The sequence below is a fragment of the Branchiostoma lanceolatum genome, chromosome 8, assembly GCF_035083965.1.
Source record: "Branchiostoma lanceolatum isolate klBraLanc5 chromosome 8, klBraLanc5.hap2, whole genome shotgun sequence".
Classification (NCBI taxonomy): domain Eukaryota; kingdom Metazoa; phylum Chordata; class Leptocardii; order Amphioxiformes; family Branchiostomatidae; genus Branchiostoma; species Branchiostoma lanceolatum.
Window position 1 is genome coordinate 18,212,337 of NC_089729.1, and position 26,030 is coordinate 18,238,366.

At 40.2% G+C, this 26,030-nt stretch overlaps 2 protein-coding genes across 3 annotated transcripts in view; both read right to left on the reverse strand.

The window, feature by feature from the left end:
* Positions 1–18,550, reverse strand: part of LOC136440116 (von Willebrand factor A domain-containing protein 3A-like) — a 40,050-nt gene extending 21,500 nt beyond the window's left edge. The window contains exons 1-21 of one of the 2 annotated variants that reach the window (XM_066435955.1): positions 18,396–18,549; positions 15,519–15,720; positions 15,112–15,236; positions 14,390–14,479; positions 14,108–14,162; positions 13,831–13,932; positions 13,143–13,249; positions 12,662–12,787; positions 11,779–11,887; positions 10,873–10,938; positions 10,020–10,151; positions 9,699–9,837; positions 8,691–8,794; positions 7,719–8,014; positions 5,823–5,897; positions 4,758–4,902; positions 4,152–4,347; positions 2,944–3,014; positions 2,068–2,133; positions 1,259–1,375; positions 678–762 (exon numbers count right to left, since the gene is read on the reverse strand). In XM_066435955.1, the coding sequence (XP_066292052.1) occupies positions 678–762; positions 1,259–1,375; positions 2,068–2,133; positions 2,944–3,014; positions 4,152–4,347; positions 4,758–4,902; positions 5,823–5,897; positions 7,719–8,014; positions 8,691–8,794; positions 9,699–9,837; positions 10,020–10,151; positions 10,873–10,938; positions 11,779–11,887; positions 12,662–12,787; positions 13,143–13,249; positions 13,831–13,932; positions 14,108–14,162; positions 14,390–14,479; positions 15,112–15,236; positions 15,519–15,720; positions 18,396–18,421 (2,434 nt within the window). In that variant the 5' untranslated portion in view covers positions 18,422–18,549. Of the gene's footprint in view, positions 1–677; positions 763–1,258; positions 1,376–2,067; positions 2,134–2,943; positions 3,015–4,151; positions 4,348–4,757; positions 4,903–5,822; positions 5,898–7,718; positions 8,015–8,690; positions 8,795–9,698; positions 9,838–10,019; positions 10,152–10,872; positions 10,939–11,778; positions 11,888–12,661; positions 12,788–13,142; positions 13,250–13,830; positions 13,933–14,107; positions 14,163–14,389; positions 14,480–15,111; positions 15,237–15,518; positions 15,721–18,395 lie in introns of both variants that reach the window. The other variant, XM_066435956.1, reaches the window with a different exon arrangement.
* Positions 18,551–19,638: 1,088 nt separating this feature from the next.
* On the reverse strand, positions 19,639–24,178 carry LOC136440670 (tumor necrosis factor receptor superfamily member 11B-like). Its single transcript, XM_066436767.1, has 7 exons — positions 23,814–24,178; positions 22,414–22,562; positions 21,948–22,186; positions 21,710–21,802; positions 21,229–21,420; positions 20,874–21,041; positions 19,639–20,521 (listed from the first exon to the last, which is right to left on the reverse strand). Exons 1-7 carry the CDS (start codon positions 23,886–23,888, stop codon positions 20,463–20,465), a joined length of 975 nt encoding a protein of 324 aa, XP_066292864.1. The 5' UTR covers positions 23,889–24,178; the 3' UTR covers positions 19,639–20,462.
* Between the last annotated feature and the right edge of the window lie 1,852 nt (positions 24,179–26,030).

Sequence of the window (26,030 nt, forward strand, 5' to 3'; positions counted from 1 at the left end):
CAATCTGTCAATCATGTAATGACAACTAGGCTGTTAGTTAGTTAGTTAGTTAAAATCCTCCCATACCATAAGGTGTATAGGGCGGTGCCCATCCCCGTTTCGTAGCCCTGGGCCACACTGTGGTGCAATCACTTCAGCAGGGGGCTAGTCCACTGGCAGTGGAGTGTGTTTAACTTCCCTACTGTTTCATAAGTCTTTGGTATGACTCTTGTCCAGAGGTGTCCTACCCGGGAGCTGAACTCAGGCCTTCTGGTTCCAAGTAATCAGAACCAGATGTCGTAAGTAACAAAAGCGCAGACCACTACACCACAGGGACACCTAGTCTGTAGTTTGCTGATTTTAATTCCAGGAATTTCATTTATTTATTTCTGTGTTTGAGGAGATTACACCTGGAGAACCCACTACACTTATCGTACAGAATAAGGGGCCATCCTGGTGTGAGTGGATCAAACCTTACAGTCCAGCCTTATTAAACTTGTACCTGTTGTACAAAACTGGTGTGTTACACCTACATGTAAAGGTGATTTACCAGTTGTGTGAGACAAAGATACTCATTCAGTTGAGACAGCGCAAAAACAACAACACATATAATACTTACACAGTTTGCAGAGGTTATATGCTGGAAAAAATTGCAATAAAACTCATCACTGATGAAAAAACAAACAAACATAACCCACCTCCTGGAATGGTTGCCTTGGCACTTTGCGGTCGCCATGGTTTCTGTTTATCCGGGGAGTCTGTGTCTTTGTTTTCCAGGAGTTGCTAAGAGATGGAGGGAGAAATAAACAAATAGTAAAAACACAGTAATGTCAATAGTGATACTGGTTGTTAAGCCCCCCTCTCACTGGACCCGCGGCACGCTGGCGTCGTTGATTCGGCCGATCGAATTGGCAAAGCACTTAATAAATTTAAAAAAAAACGAATCCTTTAAAGCTTTGTGTGTTTTGTTGTCTTTTTGGTCATACTTGTATGTTTTGAATGATATTCCCATTATGAAGTCAATGGTGACACAAATCCATTTTAGGACGCAACGCTGCCGCCAGCGTGGCGCGGCTCCAGTGAGAGGGGGGCTTAAGATAGTAATACATGTATATCCACTGAACAGTGAAGGAAAAGGGGCATGGGTTTCGTTATATAGAATGGATCACAAAGAGTGTTTGAGCCAGAGAATATATATAGTTTACTGATCAAAATCCTCTCTTGCTGATATTACTATTAGCATCATCAGAAAATGATACAGTCACACTTTAAATCTTACCTTTCTGGCCAAGAAGAGCTGAGTAGGTTTGGGAGGGATAAGAGCCTTTTTCTCAGCAGACTTTGGTCTTTTGTTAAGCATTTTCCTGTCTTGATGACCATTCTCAATAGCCAGGGCCTAAGTGAAAAAACATGTTAGACATAGAAACTATACAATAATGAAATGGTCAATGCTTAAATTTCATTTAGTATTTACATGTACATGTTTGTAAGTTACAACACTTTTGCCTTCGTGACTGGAAAATATAAAAAGAATGAGTTTTCTGCAATTAGTTTAAGGTCTCATTCATGAGTTTTTTCGCCCCATAGGCTTACATGTTATAATACGTGTTTTATATGGGCGCGTTCGTAATGAAGCTATAGGAAATGCACCAATGTCATTCTTTCTTTGTTGAGAATATTTACCCTAGATCATGCCCAAAAATTGCCGCGACAACTTCACTACATCAAATCTCTGTTTATACACATGTAGCTTAGCTACACCCCCAAAAAAGGCATTTTCTAGCTGTAAGCGCTCGACCGCATCACCCGAAATGCAAGACCTTGGACGTCCAACCTTGCGCGCGGCTGCTCAACTTTACCGGCTAATTTCTTCAGATACAACAAGCTTTCATCAGTTTGACGCTTGAGATCAGTTGGGCTGGCTAAAAGGGAACTTTCCACCGATATAAAGACACGTTCATGCAGCCGTTCATTTTTTGGGCAACGGACTCTTATAGAGTACCCACTCGGAGTAATACAGGAATGAGACCTTAATGCACATTGTATCAGATAGGTAGCGAGAATAACTAGCATAGGCTGTACACATACCTGATGGTACTTTAGTGCTCTCCTTTCTTCTGCTCTTCTCTTGACTGAATCCACCAGCATTGCACACTGGTTGGAAAAACATAACAGGACATCATCTAGCTGTAGTTTATTTATTCATCTATTTCAAGTTCATCACCTCAGGCCAGGACAGGGGGAACAGGCAATGCCTTTCCCTCACCCCCTGTACATGTCCAGATAAAAGTAGTAGTATATAGTGTCATCGCATTCATTTCCTTGCCTTAGGAGTACATGTAGTGCTGCGTATCTAAACGTAACATCAGGTACAGAGGTTTAGGTTCAGGTCCGGACCTGTACCTGTACCAGTCCTGAACAATTTGAAAAAGCAACATGTGTTCTTCTGAACTTCTTCACTAATGACAGAAACACAAATAAACTGTTTTCAATTTGTCAGTATCTTTATCTAAAGACCATAACTAGGTTTCCTACTGCCAAACTCCCTAGGCCTTGCTATCAAAACTCCCGGCCTGCTTGAATGATCTGTTGCATATTAATTACATTGTACGCTGTTCCAAGGTATCACTTTGGTCACGTTTGGTGTTGCATGAGGTCAGGAGATCAGTCACAAAATAAGCACATACTTGGTGTAAATTTATATCTGTACAGTACCGGTACTTCATGATCCAGTATTTCGGTCCTGCACCTAATCAATTATTACGGTACAGTACCGGTCCGCAGTACCGGTCCGCAGCACTACTTAGGAGCATGTATGAAAGACTTGCTGATGTTTCTATTAAATGTACAAATCCATCATGATTGTATAATATTATGGACTGACTCTACAATTTTAAGGAGAGTTCATAGAATCGTGACAATTATTTTTTAATGTATTTTCCATTCACAAAATTTCTCCCTTACCTTCTGAGAATAGTTGACAGCCCGATCTCTCTCGTTCAGCACAGCAGTGATGTCGTCAGACTCGATAATGCCTACAGAAAAACCATTAAGTTGAGTTAAGTTAAAATCCTCCCACACCATATAGGGCGGTGCCCATCCCCGTTTCATAGCCCTGGGCCACACTGTGGTGCAATCACTGCAGCAGGGGGCTAGTACACTGGCAGTGGAGTGTGTTTAACTTCCATACTGTTTCAGAAGTATGTACCATTTTTTTAATAAAGTCTTTGGTATGACTCAATGCGCCTCTTGTCCAGGAGTGTCCTAACCAGGGGCTTGAACCCGGGTCTTCTGATCCAAGTAATTTGAACCAGATGTGGCAAGTACCAGAAGCGCAGACCACTTCACCACAGGGACATTCCCACAGAAAGACCATCACAACAGAACAAAGGTAAAAAAATGAAATATAAATCTGCATCAAAAATCTGTTTAAGTATTGGATTGCTTGTAAAGAAATCTGGTTAACTGAACTAAAAAAAATGTATTACAGTGGATATTAAAAAAAGACATTGTGTTGGCGTAACGTATTTGGCTAATAACTCAGAGATCCTGGGTTCTAATAGCCTGAAATGCCACCAATGTTGTGCCCTTGGGAAAGGCACTTACCAGGACTTACATCCTTACTCCACCCAGGTGTAAATGGGTACCTGACTTCGGTTGGGGAGGTAAATGGCAATGAAAGGAGAGGGTAGGGTTGTCCTAGACACAGTGGATAACAACCCACTGCCCCTATGGCCTCAAAAAGGCTATGGGACTACATTTACCTTGACAAAAAAAACCTATAATGGGGGGTGCCCTAAGATGTCACGTTTTTTTACGCGCTCAAACTCACGGCGCTCCATCGCTGGTTGCCAGAGAGTGGTCAGGTTTTAATGAATGAACTTAAAACATAGTCATCTGAAGACCATACTTGGATAAGAAATGCATTCATATTGTTCATGAGCCCTTCACGCTTTGCGTTAGGACTATGTCTAGCGCATCCCAGCTCATATTTTCATGGGGAATAGACTAAAATGCACTGTGCGCGCGGCTCAACGTACGTATTGAATGCGGCCAGACTCACAAAATCATTACAAAAAAATCTGTGCCATGTTAGGGCGCGTGACATCTTAGGGCACCCCCCGTTAGCTATCTTTTAGCTGAACTTAAAAACCTGTGAAAAAAATGCTGACCTGATTCATTGAACCAGTGGAACCTGCCGCGACCGGTGTGCGCCATGTTCTTCAGGGCCTCTGCGGTTTTGTTGATGTTGGCATAGCGACCAGGCATGGTGCCTGAGGTAATGTTGTCATCGGCGCTGAACAGGATACAGTGTAGCTTCAGGTCATTCCCACCACACGTCTCAGCAATGTACGAACAGATTACATCCTGGGAACACAAGAAAACTGGCATATGAGTTTAAATTACAATAACTCAACAGTTGTAAACTATGCAAAGGAACTAGAAATGAGAAAATCTTGTTAATGAAACAGCATGCAGTTGTGGGGACCAATCAGCACCAAGGACAGCACTTGTAAGCAGCCAATCACCACGAACATTAAGAGTTATTGTGGCTTTTGATGACCAATCAGCACCAAGGATAAGACATTTGATAGCCAATCAGCACCAAGGTCACAGCGGCTACTCATCAATACAGAAACAGATTAACAAAACTGTAGCAAAATAAGAAATAATTGTACATGTAATAAGTAATAAAACTTCAAAATACTGCAAAGGACCTTTGATAGTAGTCTTTTTTCTCAATCCCTGATATATGTCCACAAAAATCAGGCACTGACCTCCTCCTGATCAGGCACCCCGCTGGTGAACAGGTACACTCCCTGTGCTGCGGTGTGAAACTTCTCGTCCAGATCGTTCTCCACCGCGTACTTGTACCCTTCCAGGAAGTTCCTGCTGCCTCCGCACTCCAGGTTCAGAACCCAACTAACGACACAGAAAGAGAATCTGTTAGTCACCGCTAAAATCTTGATGAACATGAGTGTTGAGTGTTCTAACCAAATTACAAACTATATGACATTGTGCTAATGTGCAATATTCTATGTTTTGCCTAAGGCTACACCAAGTAATTTTAATGGATGACGTCCGCGCGCGCATTGATTTTGGTCTGTTCACAGAAAAAAAACAAGATATTCCACTGCCTGTGACTATGACCAAAGAGTTCCTTTTTAATATACTATGTTTCTGCAGGCCTGCAAAATCAATGGGATATGGAAAGAAACAGGACAACAACTGCTGTTCAACTCCAACTGATTTATTCAAATTATTGCTGTTTTCCTGATGAATAAAAGAATTGTTAGTTGTTACACTGTGTTCTCTCATTCAATTTGTGTCCTAACATGTGTTGTCGACTATTATACATGTATTTCAAATCTAGGCATCTTGTTTTTTTCGGCCCTTCTTGTTTTTTTTTGCGCTCTCGCATTAGATTAAGGGTCTCCAAAGGACGTTCTGGAAAAACCTAACCTGTAGCACACTGAAGTAGGCATTTGGCACCCCATTCTCTATTGGTTACAGAGTTAGGCAACAGGGAGAAGGTTAATATGCCTAACACTTTCGGATTGAGTGAAAGTAATTTTGGAATGGCCACCAAAATGTCTATGTCATTTTCCTTAGAACTGAAAATTTAGTAGTCTGAGAAAAAAAATTTCAAACCTTTCCTGAACTCACCTCAAATGAATGTGTATCTCTTTTATATTGTATCTGACCCTTACCTCTTCCCTCATGACCTCAAGGAAAAGCGGCCTGCGTGCCGATTTGAGCTTATCATGAATAAACAAAGGGTCAAACAAACAAACAAACAAACAAACAAACAAACAAACAAACAAACAAACAAACAAACAAACCTCCATGCATTCTGAAGGTTTTCAGGTGTTGGCGGCTGCAGGGATTTCTTCCAGGACTTCATCACACTTCCGAACCTGCAAGATTGGAAAGACTATATTAAAATTTGACGTCCTTGTAAATATATACTTCAATAAGGCGGCCAACAGCTAAATATGCAAGTAACTAACCAAGTTAAACATTTTTTAAGAATTTAAGATATACCAATCCAGAAAAACTTTTGCTTTCGAAATGTAAATTTTTGTGAATGAGGAAGTACTGAACAAATTCAACAAGTAGGGAATGATGCCAATCTAGGAACCAGACTTTATGAATCTAAGTGGTGCGTACCTAAACCAGAGTTTAGGTTTAGGTTTGGACTCGAGTCCAGAGGTTTAGGATCAGGTTCGGACTTGAAAGTCCAGACTTGAACCAATGGAATATGTGTGCTACGAATATTTTTTTCCTGTTTCATGTAAAATTGCATATCGGCATATATTCTACGTGCAATTTGAAAACTATAACGGGGGGTGCCCAACCATCGGACGTTTTTTTACGCGCTGGAACTCACGGCGCTCCATTGCTGGTTGCCAGAGAGTGGTCAGGTTTTAATGAATGAATTTTGAACACATTCATCTAAAGACCATACTTGGACAAGAAATGTATTCATACTGTTCATGGGCCCTTCATGCTCCGCGTTACATGCGGAAGACGCTGTGAGACATTTTCACGAACGTGCCTTCTGATTTAGTGCTACGCCAGATAGTGTGCCTAACTTAGTACGCTTTGGTAATTTTGCTCTCTTCGGAAGTTGGTGATGAAGTTAGGGAAATGTAAATAAGGCTTAAAGTCTGCTATATTTTAGCTTTCTTTTGACCGGAAAATTTTGACTGTGTGCACTTCTAACGTCATGTGAGAAGGGCTATATCTAACGCATCCCAGCTCATGTTCCCACGGGAAATAGGCTACTACGCGGCCCGACGTACATATTGAATGCGGCCCGACTTATGAAATCATTACGAAAAAATGACACCGCTTACATCAACAATACTCCGTCTACTTATTGGGAAACATCTTCGCCATCTCTGTATTCAGTTTCGTTTTCATAGACGGTACCAATCACATGTTAGAGCGTAACAAAACTGTGCGTTGAATCGTTCCGCCACCATCGCGGCCCAAAAAAATGGCGGGAAAACAACGTCGTCAGACGACAGCAATGTTTACGTTGTTTTTCTTTGGTCGGTTTTCTTCTCAACAAACACTTAAAGACCCAAATTTTTAGTGTTTTATGAAATTATTTTTCTTATGTGTATGACAGCTGTGTGACTTATGTATCTGCTTGGCACAGGTCGTATATTTAGGTGCCGGGCCGTCTAGCTACGCAGTGACCCTCTACTCAGCGTTGCCATCATTATTGTCAAAATACTACTTTTCGACAAAACAAGAAATGAATATGTACACATATGTTTTGAATGTAAATGACAATTATGTGCATGAACTTGGGTTATTTACCTTCCTTATCAGCATAGTCATTGGACACAAACACGGCGTACTTATGCAAAATAAGATCAGTAAAAAATCCGTGCGATGTTCGGAAGCGTGCGATGTTCGGGCGGCCCCCGTTAATATGCGGAATTACATACAGTCAGTAATTAATGCAGAAGTTCAGTTATAAACACAAAACAGCAATGTCTTCATGTTTTTCCAGTGCAAATTTCACGATCTAAGGAAGCTTTAAGATGGTTTAAATAAAAAAGGAGTGTAAAAGCGAGAGATTTTTTTTCAAGTTCGGACTTGATTCCAGATGTTTAGGTTTTTTTTTTACTTGAACATAAAGGTTATGAACAGGTCCGGAACAGGTCCGGGGTTTAGGTACGCACCACTATATGTATCTAATGAAAACATAATGACATCCTTACGCCACGATGTTGAAGTAGGCCTTGTTGCCCATCTGTTCCTCTAGCAGTAGTCTGAGGGAGTGCTGAACGTGGATCAGGTAGTTAGCGTTCATGATCGACAAGTCCACCAAGATGACCACTCGGTTCTCACAAACCGTACCCCAGATCCTGCGACTACCGCTAGAGAGCCAGTCCACGCGCCTCTCGTACGTCTTGACGATGGCGCCCAGCCTCTTCTGGTAGTCGTACAGCATGGTGGGGTCCACGTGGACGTTCTTCACTGTCCCATCATGCCATTGGAACTGGGCCATGGATTTCTGGGATACAAAATGGCGGAAATTGTTCAATGAATCAAAGAAGCATCTGATTCAGTCTTATATACTTCAAAACTTCACAGATATGGAAGTCCTGAAATTCATATAATTTTTTCAGTTCTTTTAAAAATCTAAGCATTAAGATGAAATTTACATACATGTACTTTAAAGGCAATCAAAGCAATATCAGGGCCCAAAATATTGAAATAAAAATGCTGAAATCTTTATGGAACACTGTTTAGCACATTTGCGCAATAGCTTCATTTTAAAACCACACAAAATCGTGCCGTACGATGATCCCCTTAGTTTTGTGAGCCTACAAAAACTACGACCATGATTTTCAGTGAATTCTCACATAACAACAACGTAGTATTTTTGTATCATGGACGTCGCTATACATTGTGATAGTGTTGTTTGAACTAATCATGTATAGAAATGACTAAATAAATTGACTTTCAAAATCCGATGTTCGGGCCCTAATATTGCTTGGGTTGCTATTAAATCTTGACACTGTAGTATTGTTTTTTACTTTTGCGGTTTTCACGGTGGCTCACCACTGTGAAATGATAACACCGTATGTTTTTTATGCCACAAAAATCCTGTGAAAATAAATGATTCTACAGCAAACAGGTAAACTATGCATCAATACAATGTCACGTTACAATGTACTTTTCCGTACCTCATGAACCTGGGAAGTGACGACCTTCTTGATGACAGGGATGAACTCCTCGATGGGTGAGAAGGCGTTAGGTGACAACACCTGGTACAGGTTCAGCTTCTTACCTAGTCAAGACAAAACAGTCGAACATTCAAATTATTCGGTACTGACTAGTGCTGCCTACGGGTTCTGTGTACCAGTACTGTACCGTAAAAATCGGTTAGGTACAGGTCCTAAATACCGGATCATGAAGTACCTGTACTGCACCGATATAAATTTACACCAACATGGGCTTATTTTGTGACTGATCTCCTAACCTCATGCAACACCAATCGTGACCAAATTGACACCTTGGACCAGCGTAACTAATATGCAACAGATCATTCAGGAAGGCTGGGAGTTTTGGTAGTAAGGCCAAGGGAGTTTGGCGGTAGGAAAACTAGTTACATGTAGTTCTTTGAATAAAGATACTGATGAGTTGTCAATAGTTTATTTAATATGTTTCTGTCAATATTGAAGAAGTTCAGAAAAATTGTTCAGGTACAGGTACAGGTTCGGACCTAAACCTCTGTACTGTTCTAAACCTGTACCTGTACCTGATGTTACGTTTAGGTACGCAGCACTAGTACTGACTACAGCAGGCTTTATTGACACAAGAAAAGTGCAGCGACTTTCGTAGGGTCTTCTACAACAACACAAGCAAACAAACAACTGGATACAAAATAATTAACCTTAGGCTAGTAATTCAACATCTTAATTCTAATGTATCACTTACACTTAGTCTGACTAGTAATTGTTAGATATCATTACCCTGGTTGCCAGACCTCCACGCTACACACTAACCCGTTAGGCTAGGAAAGCCTTATGGCCCCGCTACCACAGTTGGCACATGATCATGACCTCTAGCTACATGTATTGTACGGGATAGATAGTGCTGGCCAAAGGGGTTATCATCTAGCGCGGTGGGTCTGGCATCCAAGCTACTAAGTATTTGTCCAACATTCTGTAGTTTTTTCAACAGTAACTCACCTTTCAGCCCATTAGTCTTCAGCCAAACCTCGGAGGTTTTTGGCTGGAAGTTTGGAGTCTCGATGTTGAGTGGTCCGCTGTGATTGGGAGGGCGGGGCAGGAACCTGGACTGGGGAAGCTTCTCCACCTCATACGAGATCTGAAATGGCACGATCCAATTTACCAACATATCAAACGTTCAGGGCAAAACTTTTATATTTTTCATGACAAAGTTTCGAGATTTCGAGTAAACCTCTTAGTTTTCATTAAACCATACACAAACATTTACCTTCAAGTTGATGTTCATTACAATCATATCCCAGGATTCCTTGCTACACTTACCTCGTTCATGATGCTGATGAGGGCATCTCCCATCATGCCTGTCCTCATCTCCTTGATCTTGGCGATGACGTCCTGAGCTCTCTTGGACTCCCGCAGGAGGGTACTGATGTCCGTGCCTGTGTAGATTTGCTCCTACAGAAATGTAACCTCCGTTAACATTATTCCGCCGGGTTACATAAATCCGCCACCGTGAAAAACAGTGGCTTTGAGAGATCTTTAGTGCAGCACCCCTGGTATGGACAGTTTAGATATACAGGAGTGCACTATACTGGGGGACGTTCGGTTGGAGATCTGTTTGGATGCATCTTTTCAGGGTGGCGGAATTATTAGCCTGACAAATCGCGCTCCTAGCGGCCGGCCGGTCCTGTTACCGCCAGCCCCCTGGGGGTCAGTAACCTCCAGCGAAGAGCTTGACAAAATGTGTAAACAAAGGCTAGCGGAATTATGTACCCTGGTGGAATTATGTTTAGTATAGATATTATATCAAAGCTTTTATCTATTCAACTTAAAAGTTAAATCGATGAAGGTTAAACATCCGAGTGGTAAGATAATACTGTGTACAAAAGTTACTCAAGCAACTGGATTTTTAAGTTTTGTAAACGGTCAGACTTTTCAGACAGCATCCACTTAGTCAGTGACTCAGACAAAAGACAGTGGATGCTACATGTAGCTGAAACTTTTGTATGGTAAATGTAAAAGTTTTAAATGCATAAAATTTCATATGTATCAAGCGATTAAATGCTATTTGAAAAGTCGAATAGACATCTTGATAATGCGCTGTGTAGCCATGTATAATGATTAGTCAAACAAAATAGACTTCTGACTTCTGAGTGATATAAAAGCTGGATCATACCGTGCAGCCGGAAGCGTAACAATGGTATCTCCCCCCAGATCTCTCAGCAAGGGTTCTCAGTGTCACCTACATTGGTGGGTTGATATAGAAACAAACATTCAAACAGAAAGTCAGACATGCCGATGATATGATAAACATTACAATTCGTTACTCAAGCAACTGGATAGATTTTGCTATCAGTCAGACGTTTCAGATAGCATCAACTATCTACGGTATCCACAGTCACTGATAAAAGACAGTGGATGCTGACCGTTTACAGAATCTATCCAGTTGTTTGAGCAACTTTTGTCTTGGTCTAATAATTATTATCCTTTAAAGACATCAAGAGCGTTTTATAAGGCTTGAAATTTGAATTTAGAAAATCTGATTTCTAGTCATTCCTACACATAGTAAGTTTCAATAACACTATACCATTACATATCAACATTAAAGGAGCAAAGATACGATATTGTTGTTGTGTGGTGAAGAATGATAGAAAATCCAAGTCCTAATAGACTTGTCCATCACAATTAACGGTTTGACCAATAAAAGGGTGACTGCATGTCCGTCAAATATTTGCATTTTTATGTTTTGATTTTGCATTTCTACGTTTTGTCGGAGGTAGGCGGGGCTATAGTAACTGTATATTTACTCTAGGTGCGTTTAATTAAAAGATCTCCATGCAGCTTATTTTTGTGCCGCTTTTGAGCACTTTTGATAAGAAATCCGCAGGCAGATGTGGTAAACAGTGGCATTAAATGTCAATTTCATAAAGATTACAGCAACTAAGATATTTCCAGTTTTCAAGCCTCATAAAATGCTCTGGGTGCCTTTAACTGTCTGTGCTGACCAAACAGTTGTCAATATCTACACATGATACATGAAAACGTCCATTTAACGTGACGATAAAAGTGAAAGGAGACTCACATTGGACATGTGATTGCTGCTGTCGTACGCAACTGTGTGGATGGGTAGCGCCCTTCCCACCATGCACTGCTCAACGTAGTTACAGAGGATCTCAGTGGTCTGGTCGGGGCTGATAAAACAATAATTACAATGTTACTAATTATATAATGATACCATCCAATTATTGTCCTAATGTCAGCCTGATCATATCTCTCACTATCTCAGTTTCTAAATAAAGATGCAAAATAATCTGTGCAACATACATCATCATTGGGAATTTTAAAACAAGTAACCTCCATTAATATTAACCTGCCAGGTCACATCAATCTGCAACGTGGAAAAACATAATGCACAGTTTAGATAATTATACAGAAGACGTATTTTATTGGGGGACGTTTGGTTGGAGATTCGTTTAGACGCATCTTTTCAGGGTGGCGGAATTATGTTAGTTAAAGTTAAGATCCTCCCACACCATAAGGTGTATAGGGCCGTGCCCATCCCCGTTTCATAGCCCTGGGCCACACTGTGGTGCAATCACTGCAGCAGGGGGCTAGTCCACTGGCAGTGGAGTGTGTTTAACTTCCATTATGCTTCAGACGTATGTACCATTTTTATAAAGTATTTGGTATAACTCAATGCGCCTCTTGTCCAGAGGTGTCCTACCCGGGGCTTGAACTCAGGCCTTCTGGTTCCAAGTAATCAGAACCAGACGTGGTATGAGTAACAGAAGCGCAGACCACTACACCACAAGGACACCCCCCAGCGGAATTATGTACCCTGGTGAAATTATGTTGATTGATCTGTTAAGAATTGTCTTTGTATGATTACTTCAAATACTGCTGATTCAGCAATTGGCTTATTTCACGTTGTTGAGACACCAGTAAGTCAACAACACTTCACTCACCAGTTGCCCAAGATGATAAGTAAGTAGTTGACTTTCTTGACCGTCAGGACCTTCTTCAGCGCTCTGAGTAGGTTACAGCCCCCGGTCCCCTCTCTCCTGGCCATCCACTCACGGGCCTCCTGAAGTCTGCACGGAAAACACTAAGTGAATGAGCTCAATCAAGCAAATTCCCTTTCCATCATTTCATAGAAAGTGTCCTCATTTCAAATATTATTGAACAACCCTCCTAAAGGTACCATAAAGTTGGTATAGGTTTCTTGATTTTGTCCTGATATTGAAAAAAAGAATATATGTTTTATCTCTCTGTGTTGTTGTCATAGATTGCACTATGATTATGACTTTGTTAGAGAATTACACACTGTAATCTTTCACAACTATGCTTTAATCGGGAATTTTCAAGTAGTCCGTATCAACATGATATTTTATTTACTGATGATACCAATACTGCCCTGACTGTCATGAAAATTGAAATGCTACTTACGTTCTGACATTGACATCCCTGACGTTGTCCCAGAGCGGCTGAACATCTGTGCCAAAGGACATGAAGTACAGCCCGTCCTTCGTGCTCAGCTGTTCGTCTATCAGGTGCTACAGGTGCAGAAATATACCACTCATTACCCAAAGGCCACACCATTTTAATTTCTTGGTTAACGGAATTAAAAAAAAAAAAAATGCCAGATTGGAAAATCAACAGGAAAAAACAGAATCTCAGAGGAAAATTTGTACTTTGGTGCACACAATTTCAGGGAGTGAACAGGGTCAGGTGCAAGTTTTCACCCCAGCCTTCTGTTTTCATGATTTTATTTTTGCTAAAATTTTATAAAAAAAAAAAATCTTTTAACCAAGAAATTAAATTGGTGTGGCCTAAACACTTGTAAAATTGTCGATCATCAATACATTGTAACAGGTACATACAAACTGCTATAACTACTTCTCTTCCCTCATGCAAAGCTGAATCTGTTAGAAGCAACACACAAATTAACATCTTACTACTAGGCAATTTACAAAGTAGAGGAATCTGAATTCTGAAACCATAAAATGTATCACTATTATGCTTGAGTGTGATATGAACTTACTACAATTTCAAATAATAGGCTATCTACAAATAAGATAAGGAAATCTTAATCATGAAATGTATTACTGTAACGGTTGACTGCACATGAACTTACCACAACTTCATCCTTGAAAGCGTTGATCCTGCCGAAAGCACAGTTTGCATCTGACGTGTCAATCAGAACGGCGACCCTGGTACCCTTCACTAGACCAAAGTGCTGGAGAAATATCACCAAAAAAAAAGTACATTAAAACATAACATGATAATATAATTACAGTTATTGAAAAAGATGCACCACAGTAAAATGCAAGAGAACTTGTCCGATATACAGATTCTGTGGAAGGGTGAACAAAGTAACATACTACTTTTTTTAAGTCTAGATAATCACTCACCCGTTTGGTCCCTTGGAGAAGCCATTTTATTCTCTTGTGGTATTGTTCAATTGCTCTGGAAGGCACATTTTCAAACAAAATTATTACGTAACAAAACATAAGATCTAGAATATTGTGACCTAACCACTGTAATTAGATGTTACTATGAGGGTATCATTAGAAAAAGGGTACAACATGACAATGCTGGCTGAGAAAGAAGTATATGGAAACATCAAATTATTTGTAGGCAAAGTTCACTCTACACAAAAGAAAGTAAATTAAACTAAGTCTTTGAGAACTTACAAATTAAGCTTGTATTCAAACTCATTGACATCAGTTGCTTCAAACTGTAGGTGTTTCATGGGTTTCTCAGAACTCATCTTAGACTTAGGCCTAAATTGGAGAAAAAACACATACATTGACTCAGAGATACATTCGTAATATTACGTTTCATTCAATTGCGAATGATTCAGTTCACTTACGCATTCTGTACTGATATCAAATGAGAACTCAGTTGTAATACTGCTAATGTGCTATATGCAACTATATATATAATGCTGATCAAAACATCTAAATTGGAAACTAAGTGTGGCACCAATATTTCCTCAATAAAAATCAGTCAATTTGGTTACCTCTTTTATTGGCTTGCACATGTAACGGGGGATGCCCTAACATCGCACGTTTTTTTACGCACTAGAACTCACGGCGCTCCATCTCTGGTATGCCAGAGAGTGTTCAGGTTTTGATGAATGAATTCATCAAAAGAACATACTTGGATAAGAAATGTATTAATACTCTTCATAAGCCCTTTACGCTCCGCGTTACAAGCTGCAAATCCGTGCGATGTTAGGGCGCTTGCGATGTTAGGGCGTCCCCCGTTACAATGTAGAAGGCTTTGCAGCAACAAAGGTGCTACAATTTGGGAGACTGCAAAATCCATATTATACAATATTGTACACCTCCAATCACCGTATAATATGAGTGTATCTATTTTAGTTCTTAAAAATATCACTGGGATCTCTTACTGAGTGACTTTCCCCTTGGTCAGTACGTCCTTTATGGTGAGGCCCTCGTGTTCGATGCTGTGGTTGATGAGCCATTCCTCTGAGGACTGCCCCTCCCCAAAACCTGCCTCCACATCCTTGGCTCTCTGTACAACAAGAAGGCAGCACACACTGCTTAATAAGGGATTATCATAATGCAAGTTGAGCCTCTTTATTTTCTATTTACTAATAGATACTCAATTATACGTGTTGATATCAGTAACTCAGAAAAAGTTTGATGCGATATGTCTTATTGCTAAATCCGAAACAAGAAATATGTTTTCCTCTTTTGTCAAAATGAGACATTGCAAACCAGGAAATAAAGTCTCCTTACTATACTTTGATAAGCAGTATAGCTTTTCTGTTGAAATTATTGACTAATTACTGACCATGAGATTTTTGGTATGCTCCACTTTAGTAATGAACATGTCGTTGGACAGCGGGTACGCCGCCGGCGGGATGTCGATGTCCCGCCACTCCGGCCGCTTCCTGCTCTCCGTGATGAAGGTCTCGTCTGGTTGGCTGGAGGCATCTTGGAGACGCCGTAAAGTTTCCCCCTCATCGGACGAGGTCTCTTCTTCCGCTAGTGAACTGGTATTACAGGAAAGGAGTGCATTTATGAAATGAAAGTGTACATCAATTAACAAATGATAGTAGCAGTAGGCATTCTTCCATCTAGTGATACCTGTATGTATAATCATACAAATATGTATAATCATACAAGTATGTATAATCATACAAGTATGTATAATAATACAAGTATGTATAATCATACAAGTATGTATAATCATAAAAGTATGTATAATCATACAAGTATGTATAATCATACAAGTATGTATAATCACACAAGTATGTATAATCATACAAGTATGTGTAATCATACAAGTATGTATAATCATACAAGTATGTATAATCATACAAGTATGTATTTTCATAGTCCAGTCAAGAAGGCCTTTTCTGTTCATCTTATCTTTTGTATACAATTCTAAGTGGTAATGTCATACATTGCAGCATTAGTGAGAGGCCCCAAGGAGTCCTTAGACAGAGCTGTGTACGGGTACACTACCGGGTACAATCAATTAGGTACAGGTCCAAAATACCTGAACCTGCTGTATCAGTACTGGACCTGACTCAGCTGCAGGGGATGGCACTTTGACAGATGCAACAAGGTCACATCCCAGGGGGCCCAAAATCGACCTTGAATTTTGGCTTCCCAACGCCCGCCCATGTACCAAATATCATCAAAATCCATCCAGAGGTTCTTGAGTTATGCTGACTAGAGTAGTGCGGAAACACAAACATACAGACACACCCAAAACTACATCTCCATTTTTCATGGAGATAATTACTATGAAATTACCGTGGCAGTGCTCTAAAGCCGTTTGCATGGCTGGAGTCAAATTTTCATCTGTGTTTTCATAAAAATAATACCTAGCACAATGAAATATTATGGTTTTACCAGTTCAAAGTGTACATGCTTTTGTCCTTATTGAAAATCTAGCATTTTCCGAACAAGTAGTTTAGGTACAGGTTCAGGTACCTTAAACCGTGTGCCTGTACCTGTACCTGTACCTGTACCTAAAATTTGTTTAGGTACACAGCTCTACGTGACCAGCTTATTTTCTATTTGCTCACAAGTTGAAATTATTGTCACAATGTTGAAACCAACTTATCACTTTATCAGAAGTTTATTTTCAATATAACAGCACAGGGACATTTACTTACCTTGGATTGACATCCATTCTATAGCATTAAAACATGTCAAAATAATGAGAAACTGAATTATAACACTCATGTGTCACAGATATTTGTATACAGATCTATAGCATCTATAATGATTGTATCAATACACAAGTACATTTAATGCATGCAAAGTGCTAACAATGCTATTTTTTGCCTTCTTGTTCCAATAGTTTCCAGCAAAAATCCAAGAATCTGCAAATAGAAATCGAATTGGTGAGGCCACATGAGAGAAAAAGTCAAACTATAAAACTGAGGATGCTCAAATTTCTTCACCAATGTTATCTGATAAACAGCCAAAGAAAATAAGTCATAAGGGTGAGTTGGCAGTAGCATGAAGGTCAAGTGTAGGGGTGGATACCTGTTCGGCTTAATAAGGTCCAAGCCCAAGTTTAAGTCCAGAGATTTAGGTTCAGGTCCGGACCTCATCCTGTTTGTTTTGTTAGACCAATATTAAGCATAGGGAATTGATACCGACATGCACGACTATAAAAGTTTCTTGGTGAGAAGACTTTCAAGATAAACCAGTGTTTGATATTTGAATGTTGCACTTATTTTAAATACCTTTTTTGTCAGAGGGGAGACTCAAGTCACTTCTTATCAAACAAAATAGAAAAATATATTTGTACTTTGTTCAGCTTTTTTGGACTCAGGTTTTTGGCTGTCAGGTTTTTTGACTCGGTTCTTGGATGTTATAAAGGTCCAAATCAGGTCCAGTGAACCGGTATCCACCCCTAGTCAAGTGTACTCATATACTTCAACTTACATTTACATACTACAATCCTTTAAAATTTAATGGCCACCCTTTTCATCTATGAAATTTTACATGATTTTTTTAGCATAAGTGCTGCGAGGTGGTAGGCCAAATACTGATGGTGCAGGTGCCCACCCGCTACACCTGAGATACCACAGCTACACCTGCACCTGCAACATGTGTCCCCACCACTGCTACTGCAAACTGCACCCATACTTCTAAACTACAGGAGAAAACCTGCAATGGGGAATTCTTGAGATGCCACATAGAAAAATACAAGTTGTAACGATGTGAAAAGCCATAAAAATATAACAAACTTTTACGAGCTGTATGCAGCTGACTAAGAGAATCAATATCTAACGTTACAACCAAAAATGTGCGCCTCGGAACATTAGAAAGTAAAAATCATTGTTAGTCTGATGATGTTAAAAAGAGTCTAGGTCCTGCTAGGAAAAGGCTTAGAGGCTGTAATATCTATTTGTATATGCAATAACATTAGTTGAGTGAATTATCATAAACCCGTGGTAGTTAGATACTCTTTTATGACACCTATGATCGGCTTCTGTGTTTTTCAGATGATAATCGACAGTATGAAAGTGTGTCCTGTAATGCTTATTGTAGAAATAGCTTACACCGGAACCTGAAAAACAAGGTGGATAACAATTTATACTGCTAGCTATTTAGGAATGTGCGCCCCCCTCCCAACAACCCACATATTTCCCAACAAATGAAAGGAAGTTTGGCATGTTAGAGAGTAAAAATAAATCTTTACCTTGTCTCACTCTCCTCCGTAGCCATATCTGAGACTTCGTAGCCTTGTTTTCCTCAGGACAAATTGAATATTTCACAGCCAAACGAAGAAAACCCTCATACGTTTCAAAATGGCGCAAGTTGCTATTGTGTATCGGGTTGCCAATGGCTACTTCCGGGTTGTTTACGGTCTAGCAGCGACCTCTAGCATCCTTGTTACAAACTTCATGCACATTCTGTAATGACCACGTACGTATACCTGCAGTTTTTAAGACGATTAAAAGATGTCGCTGCTAGACCATAAGAGCGTCCCAATAAGCAGTTTGACACCTTCACTGAAGCGATGCCTTATTTGTCTTCTCATATTTCGATTAGAATATGTCTAACTCTTACTAGGAAGCTTTTTATCGGCTCTATGCATAGTCTAGCTATATAAAAGGGCTTTAGCCAATGGACTGTTCGCCCGATATGTTATTCCGCCGGTATTACACTCGTAGATCTAGACGTTTAGGCGAAAAAGATAAAGACAACAGCAAAGACAGAGCCCTTTTACGTTATCGATTTATTAAAAAAAGTAACACCCCTTTTTAGCTTACCCTTTTTGTAGACAAAAGGTTTACGCCGGAGCCTTGACGCAGGCCACTCGACCCAACTTTTGCTTTGAGGAGGCCTTATCTATTCTCCAAGCAGAGGTTTCGGTCGAGTGGGGTAGTAACATCCGGGAGTTTTTACGTCTGTCTCCCTTCATCCGAAACCTCTGCTTGGATAATAGCCCTATCAAGTAACAAGTAAGTAAGTAACACAAATTTTTCTCCGTCAAAAAAGGCAGCCAGTAAATGAAGCGGGACAGACATTCACGGAAAGAAATAGCTATTAACTAATGGTTGTCACTGTTGTGGATATCTTGGCCTCTTGTTTAAGATTTCTGCGACAAATTATCAACAGAACTGTGCCCCTCCATTTCATCTTGATCAGTTAGGGTTAAGCTGATAAGGCTTGTGATGTTTTAGAGACATATACAACGTTACTTCTATTTCGAAGCAGGGGATAGACAAATATAGTATAAACGATGACATAGCATCTATCTTTAATTCAATAGAATAATTTACGGTCCAGCAGTGACCAAATTCAACAACAACAACGTTACGATAATACTTGATATAAAGAGGAAACTATAAATATATCTTCTCTGATGCAATGTGACAGAAACACAGAAGAAGAAGGGTGTTCTATAGACAAGTCTTACACCAGAAACTTTCTGTATATATTATATCATATTGTAGGAAGAACTTTATTACACGACAATTATACACGGTACAGTGTATGGCAACAAATATTTAACATAATACAATATAGATGCATAGAATAAAACTTAACATTCTAATTACTAATACACTAAGGACTATTGAGTATTTGATATAGTGTTACAAGCGAGTGGGGTTAATCATTAGTTTAGGTATTATAATATCTTACTTGTCTTTGCATTTCAAGATGGTTTCATCACAACGCAACACGTTGCTATTAAATGTTTAGGTCTGGATACGGTCTAAAGTCTAGTGCTGCGTACCGGCACTGTGTACCGGTACTGTGCCGTCAAAATTGATTCCGTACAGGTCCAAAACACCGGATCATGAAGTACCTGTACTAAACCGATATAAATCTACACCAACTATGTGCTTATTTTGTGACTGATCTCCTGACCTCATGCAACACCAAACGTGACCAAAGTGACACCTTGGAACATCGTAACTAGTATGCAACAGATCATTCCGGCAAGCTGGGAGTTTTGAAAGCAAGGCCAAGGGAGTTTGGTGGTAGGAAACTTAGTAATGATCTTTGAATAAAGATACTGACAAGTTGAAAACAGTTAATGGTTTTGTCATCGAAGAAGTTCAGAAAAACACATGTTAATTTTGTTCAGGTACAGGTTCAGGTCCGGACCTGTACCTAAACCTCTGGTACCGGTACCTGTACCTGCAGCTGTACCTGTACCTGATGTTACGTTTAGGTACGCAGCACTAGACTCTAAACCATATCAGCCTGCCACTGCTTTCTCCCAATCTCACGGGCGAGATCTCGGAATCCAGTCTCACGGGCCCTCCTGGAGATACCGGAGGGAGGCTTCATCTCCTTTCTTCTGCTTCCAGTCTAAAACAACAACAAAAAATAAGTTTTTTGTGTAGTCGCTGATGTTGAACACTGAGGCCCTATTGAAACGTCTGGGTAACTTCCGTCGGTGACTCTAAATAAGCTGCATACCAACACTCATTCAATTATATGTTGTATCCTGCCCCAAATTATGGGATACGTATTATCAATATTACACATGATTTTTAACAGTTTACGATGGTATCCTATTTACTGCTATTAGCTCATTTGTTTTTGCATCAACTCAACAAGGATAAACAAATTTGTTGCAAAGTCTGACATTCACAATATGTTTCTTTAACACATTAACAGTATAACAGATCATTAACTTTCTTTTCAAAAGATGACTTACCCAGAAGCATATCGTAAGCCATTTCTCGAAGGTCAGAACGATGCCTTTCCTCGATGCTGTCAAGGTCGGACTTTTTTGGAAAGGTTCCAGGCAGCTTTCTTGCGAGACGCCTCCAGTCTTTACCCACGTGGTCAGCAACGTAGTCGAACACAGGCAGCAAGTCAATGTCTACACAGGAAAAATACGTTTCGCTGCAGTTAACATATAAATCCGTGTCATATACTTTCAAATGACCACCTGGTATAACCAATAGCACATTTATGTAGCATACATACTTTGTCTTAATTCACTTCAAGTAGTGAGATGCGAAATGTGATATAGATATCGAAACTGAATATTATGAAATGTTACAAACCTTTGTTAAGGACATCATCCTCCTCCTCTTCTGAGGTAGAATGATAGCTGTACCACGCCCCACCGGCGATGATGACGAGGACAATAAAACCTGCTAGGCCAGCAAGAGGTCCAACGATTGGTTCGCTCTCCGCCAGGTCATAAGACAACGTGTCATTGGCTAATGACGAGTCCAGATCCCATCTTGTTGTGCCTAAAAAGAGTAGAAGTGTACATGCAAAACTGCTATTATATGACAGAAACTTGCAGTGTGAGGAGGACCGTAACAGCTGAGATATAAACGTATCTTTATATTTTATCACATACATTTAATTTACCAACTTCCTACATAGAACGCAAGAAGTAAACATCAACACGTTTATGACATAGAAAGGTGTTACGTCAACCAGAAAACATTCACCCATTTGACAGTCAAGCTCGGTCCAGGTAGAGTAATTTGCATTCTACATGTATCCATCTTGCTACAGATATTGCTAACGTACCGTTTGTAACACTGGTCGTTGTTTTCTCAGTTGTTTCTTCGTGGCTAGAGGCTTGCAGCGATGTGGTATTGTCATGCTTGGGGTCAGTCGTATCTGAAATCAATAAAACGATAACTGCAATATTGATAAATCTTCGGGTCATACTATCTAAACATTTGGAGTAAATAAGATACATCAATATTTGTTGCTGATAACAAGTGATAAATGTTTTCAATAACAATGTAAAGTATAAACGTACCCGTTTCAAAAGGTTTGCACATCCCAGGTCCGTTGGACCCCAGGTACACCATTGCTGTTCCCGACTGACACGCACAGCGCCGCGGTGCGGTTGGCGAACATTCCTGCAGGGTGACGAGGTAACGGTCGCTGTCACATGTGTCCCCACAGCTACGACACTTGTCGCCATTGTTGTAGTACGGCATGTAGAAATTGTGTGGACACTGTTCACAAGTTCTCCAATGTTCAGCATCGCAATGTCTGCAAGAGTGAAGAAATGCGACTCACATGAACTCTCGTTATCTTTGCTAATTTCTATGATCAATATGCCGAGTTAAAGTTCAGTCAGACCTATTCCAAAGTACATTTTGTGCTGTATAATATAATGTGATATGATATGATATGATATAATATAATATAATATTATATGATATGATATAATATAATATTATATAATATAATATAATATAATATAAACTAAAGCATACTTGATGCGATAATGGCCTGGTTCACACAATTCACACTCCAGCTGTTGTTGTCCGTCAAAATGCCGGTACGTGCCAGGACTTGACTGGTATATTGTGGGTTGTTGATCGACAAACTGGATGACGTCATCTGCAGACGATCGTTGCAACGACTAAACAGTCAGGATAGAACCAAGTTTAGTGCATAGGTAACTTGTTACATGTAGCTCGTCCGCAGATGGTAACATTAGTAGTTTTCTATAGATTTTCAACATTTGTGATATCGATATATCAAGAAAACTAGTGTTTCTAGTCGCGTATGCTATGGATATATTTGACATGTTTAAACCACACACCACGCGACCTCGTTTATCCGACGAAGAGGTGATTCGCAAAACAAATGTTTTGACATACATGGACTCTGGACTACTGTTTCGTAATCGCGTGTTGGTATACAAACTGGACGCGTGCGAGCGACAAGCCTGCACATGCCGTTGCATACATATCCTCGTGACCACACCAGTGTCCTTGTAAGCACGGAAAAATTATGAGTCACACATCCGAATAAAAAGTTGATAGATAAACGTTATCTAGGATGTTTCTCCTTGTCTGGACATGAAAAAAAAAAGTTTTCATCCTTTGTATTTGGAAATAATTTGTACGGCTTCACAATATACTCTAAATTGACAATGAAAACTGCAAAGAAGATATACAGAGCACTTATAACATATGGTCTATTTGGACGTACAGGTAGTCAATATAGACAGGATTCTCAATGCTTGTGTCAATCGTACATCCTCTTTTCACTAGAGTCTGCAACCTCACTGCGACCACGGAGCGACCAAAGACTTGGCAGATCTCTCAACGAATTTCACTGATGAAGAAAAAAAAATTTTTTTATGTCTTGTGTGTTTTGTTGTCTTTTAAATCATACTTTTGCATCCTGCGTCATATTCCAATTATGAAATCAAGGGTTACACAACAAATCTAATTTTGGTCGCTTTAGCGGTCGCCTTCTGGTGGAAGGGGGGAGGGGGGCGAGCCACTATCAAAAAAAAAATCCAAAGGGACTGGGGCGTCCGTGCCAACATTGGCCACTGACAGCACCTTTTCTCCCATTCTTCTACCTTAGCGTTCATTTTCCATTTGAAGAGCGGTTATATTTAAGAAAAAAACACATCCTCAGCGAGCAAAGACATGTTATCAAACTGACGTACGTGCTTTCATTACAATTGATCAAAGTTCGCCATGACGCAGCAACAAAGAAAGCAATAAGCCTACAGATTACCTTACCTTAGTACCTCTTGTGCCTTTTGTAAGGGCATAATATATCATCTGAGTTGTAAAACATGCTGGTGTTTCTTGCCTAGAGCCTTCTCACTTTTAACGGTAGTTCGAAAAAATTATACCGTAACAGTGCTTACCTCGAAGTTCACTGGTGCGCCCAAGCATTCTGATCCAAAGAGTAAGGTAACAGCGACAGCCCAAAATGTACACATCGGCGTTCAAGGTTTTGTTTGAGTCTGAAAATCTCAGACAATCCGTAGGAAAACCACTTGCTCGGAACTTCGACTGTACCTCCCTGGAGCTATATAGAATTTACAGACTCTGTCCTTGGTGAAGAGCCTTCTCCTGATATCTCGTTTCAACTCATTTAATGCTCCGTCCGTATACAATGACTTTTGGTGACTACAACACGGGGTTTCGTCATGCACGTACATGTAACGGGTCTCACAACAGATTCAAGAAAGCCCTGTTGCAATTGGTTGAAAATGGGACCTACGTGGCTATCCTGCGTTAGTGACCAATTGCAAAAGTTCTATTAGGCATAGAGAGAGTGACCTATTTTTGAGCCATGACGCTGGGGAAGCCCCTGACTTTATCGTGTTAACGTTGTTAATTCGGATTCAACCCGACCTTTGTCCAGTCACGAGCTCTTGCGACACGTCACGTATTGCTAACTACATAAAATGAAATGTGACAACCCATGTATGGTGTACATTGGGAAGTATATCAAAGAATGTCTAGACGTTAGAAACTCCTTCTATGATTGTAAAATCACATTGTCATCCCATACTACTACACCATATTGTATAAGATAGACTGATTAGCCTAATAGAATGTTATCTATGTACCAGTGAATGCCATACTTTGTACCTTGTACAATTGTTGTGCAATAAAGTTATTACGAATGACTTGAAGTAAATTCCCCAGGGTATTCCACTTGCATAAAGTATTTTTTGTGAGGACTGGGCAAGGTAAATTCGCTTACAGTGAAAGGACTGATCAATATAATGAGGACATGCAATTACTCATTTCCCGCAGCCAACTGAAGTCGATAAAAAAACATTTTGCTAAACAAGGTCACCTAAAATAAGTATCATCAATAATGTTCATGGCTAAGGGCCCTGTCACACTTGTGCGTATATTCAAGGGCGCATGAGCTCCGCAGTAACATTTTTGGGAGTTTCATTAAATTTTATGGGGAGGAAGTTGTTTTCTACTTTGACCCACTATTGAGCAGTCTAGTTATGAAACCAAAGAAATTACTTCTTCGGTTCCAAACTTAACCTCAACCAAAAACATGTTAATATGTAACTCTTGCGGGCTTGCATATACGCACAAGTGTGACAAGGGCTTAAGGCTCACTAAAACATCCCGAAACACACTGCGATCACGTTCTTCAGATGATCGAAGGTGAACTTTTTACTTCAGCAAACAAGCTGCAACGAATTTTGAAGCAGTTATTCCCCGATGAGTCATACTGAGCTCATGCGTATACGGTAACTAGAGTCCAACGGACACCGACCTTTGTGCGGACTAAGGTGTGTGACACCCTGTTGACCAGGAAGAACAATTTCCAGGTAGTTGTTTATAATTATCATAACACTAGGCAGTAACCAAGGCAATGTAGCAAGCCGGAGCCATACCTCTGCTTGGAGAGTAGCTAATGGCGCCAGCTTGTATAACACAGGCTACCATTGGGCAAACGACAGCTGATTTATTGGGCTGTAAAACACAATCTTTACCTTGGGTGTGTCGATCTATAATTCTTCGAACCTGAACCTGATACGATGCCCCCCAAAATCGCCATGTTTCATCGGAGCCTCAATAACTACCAAAATGTCAAGATTCAAACACTGACAATATAAATAGCATTCCGAATTCAAAAACAAACTGTAATCAATCAAATGGTTACATCACTCGAAAGACACAATAACTCAGTAATGACGCCAGAAGGGACTGCTTGAAGTACGAAGTACAGCAAAACAGCCTTGATCTCCAGATGACAAAATTCTTTCTCAACGCGTCTCAGTTTAACGAGTCTGGGGACAGCACATATCACGGCACCGGTGCACGCTCATACCCATCACCGTGAAGAAGCCATAGGCTTAGAATTATAAACTGCCGATTAAGCTCAACAAAATAAACTTCTGTCGTTTTTGTTTTGTTTCGTGCTTTTCTTGTTCCTCCGCGCGTAGTTGTGTACACAAGTACGTAACGGGCGACCTTCTACACTGGTTATCTCTTCTAACTAACACGTTGAAAACAAGACGCAAGTTCACTATCTTGGGGGCGTGGCACCGGTGTGACTTTCATCCACATCCCGCCCCTGGCCCTCATCACTATCCCCGTTCCCT

Coding starts and splice junctions, on each gene's coding strand:
- LOC136440670 (XM_066436767.1), bottom strand. CDS start 23,888: ATGTGTACATTTTGGGCTGTCGCTGTTACCTTACTCTTTGGATCAGAA. Junction 22,563..23,813: donor GCGCACCAGTGAACTTCGAG/GTAAGCACTGTT, acceptor CTGACTGTTTAG/TCGTTGCAACGATCGTCTGC. Junction 21,421..21,709: donor AACGACCAGTGTTACAAACG/GTACGTTAGCAA, acceptor TACTCTTTTTAG/GCACAACAAGATGGGATCTG.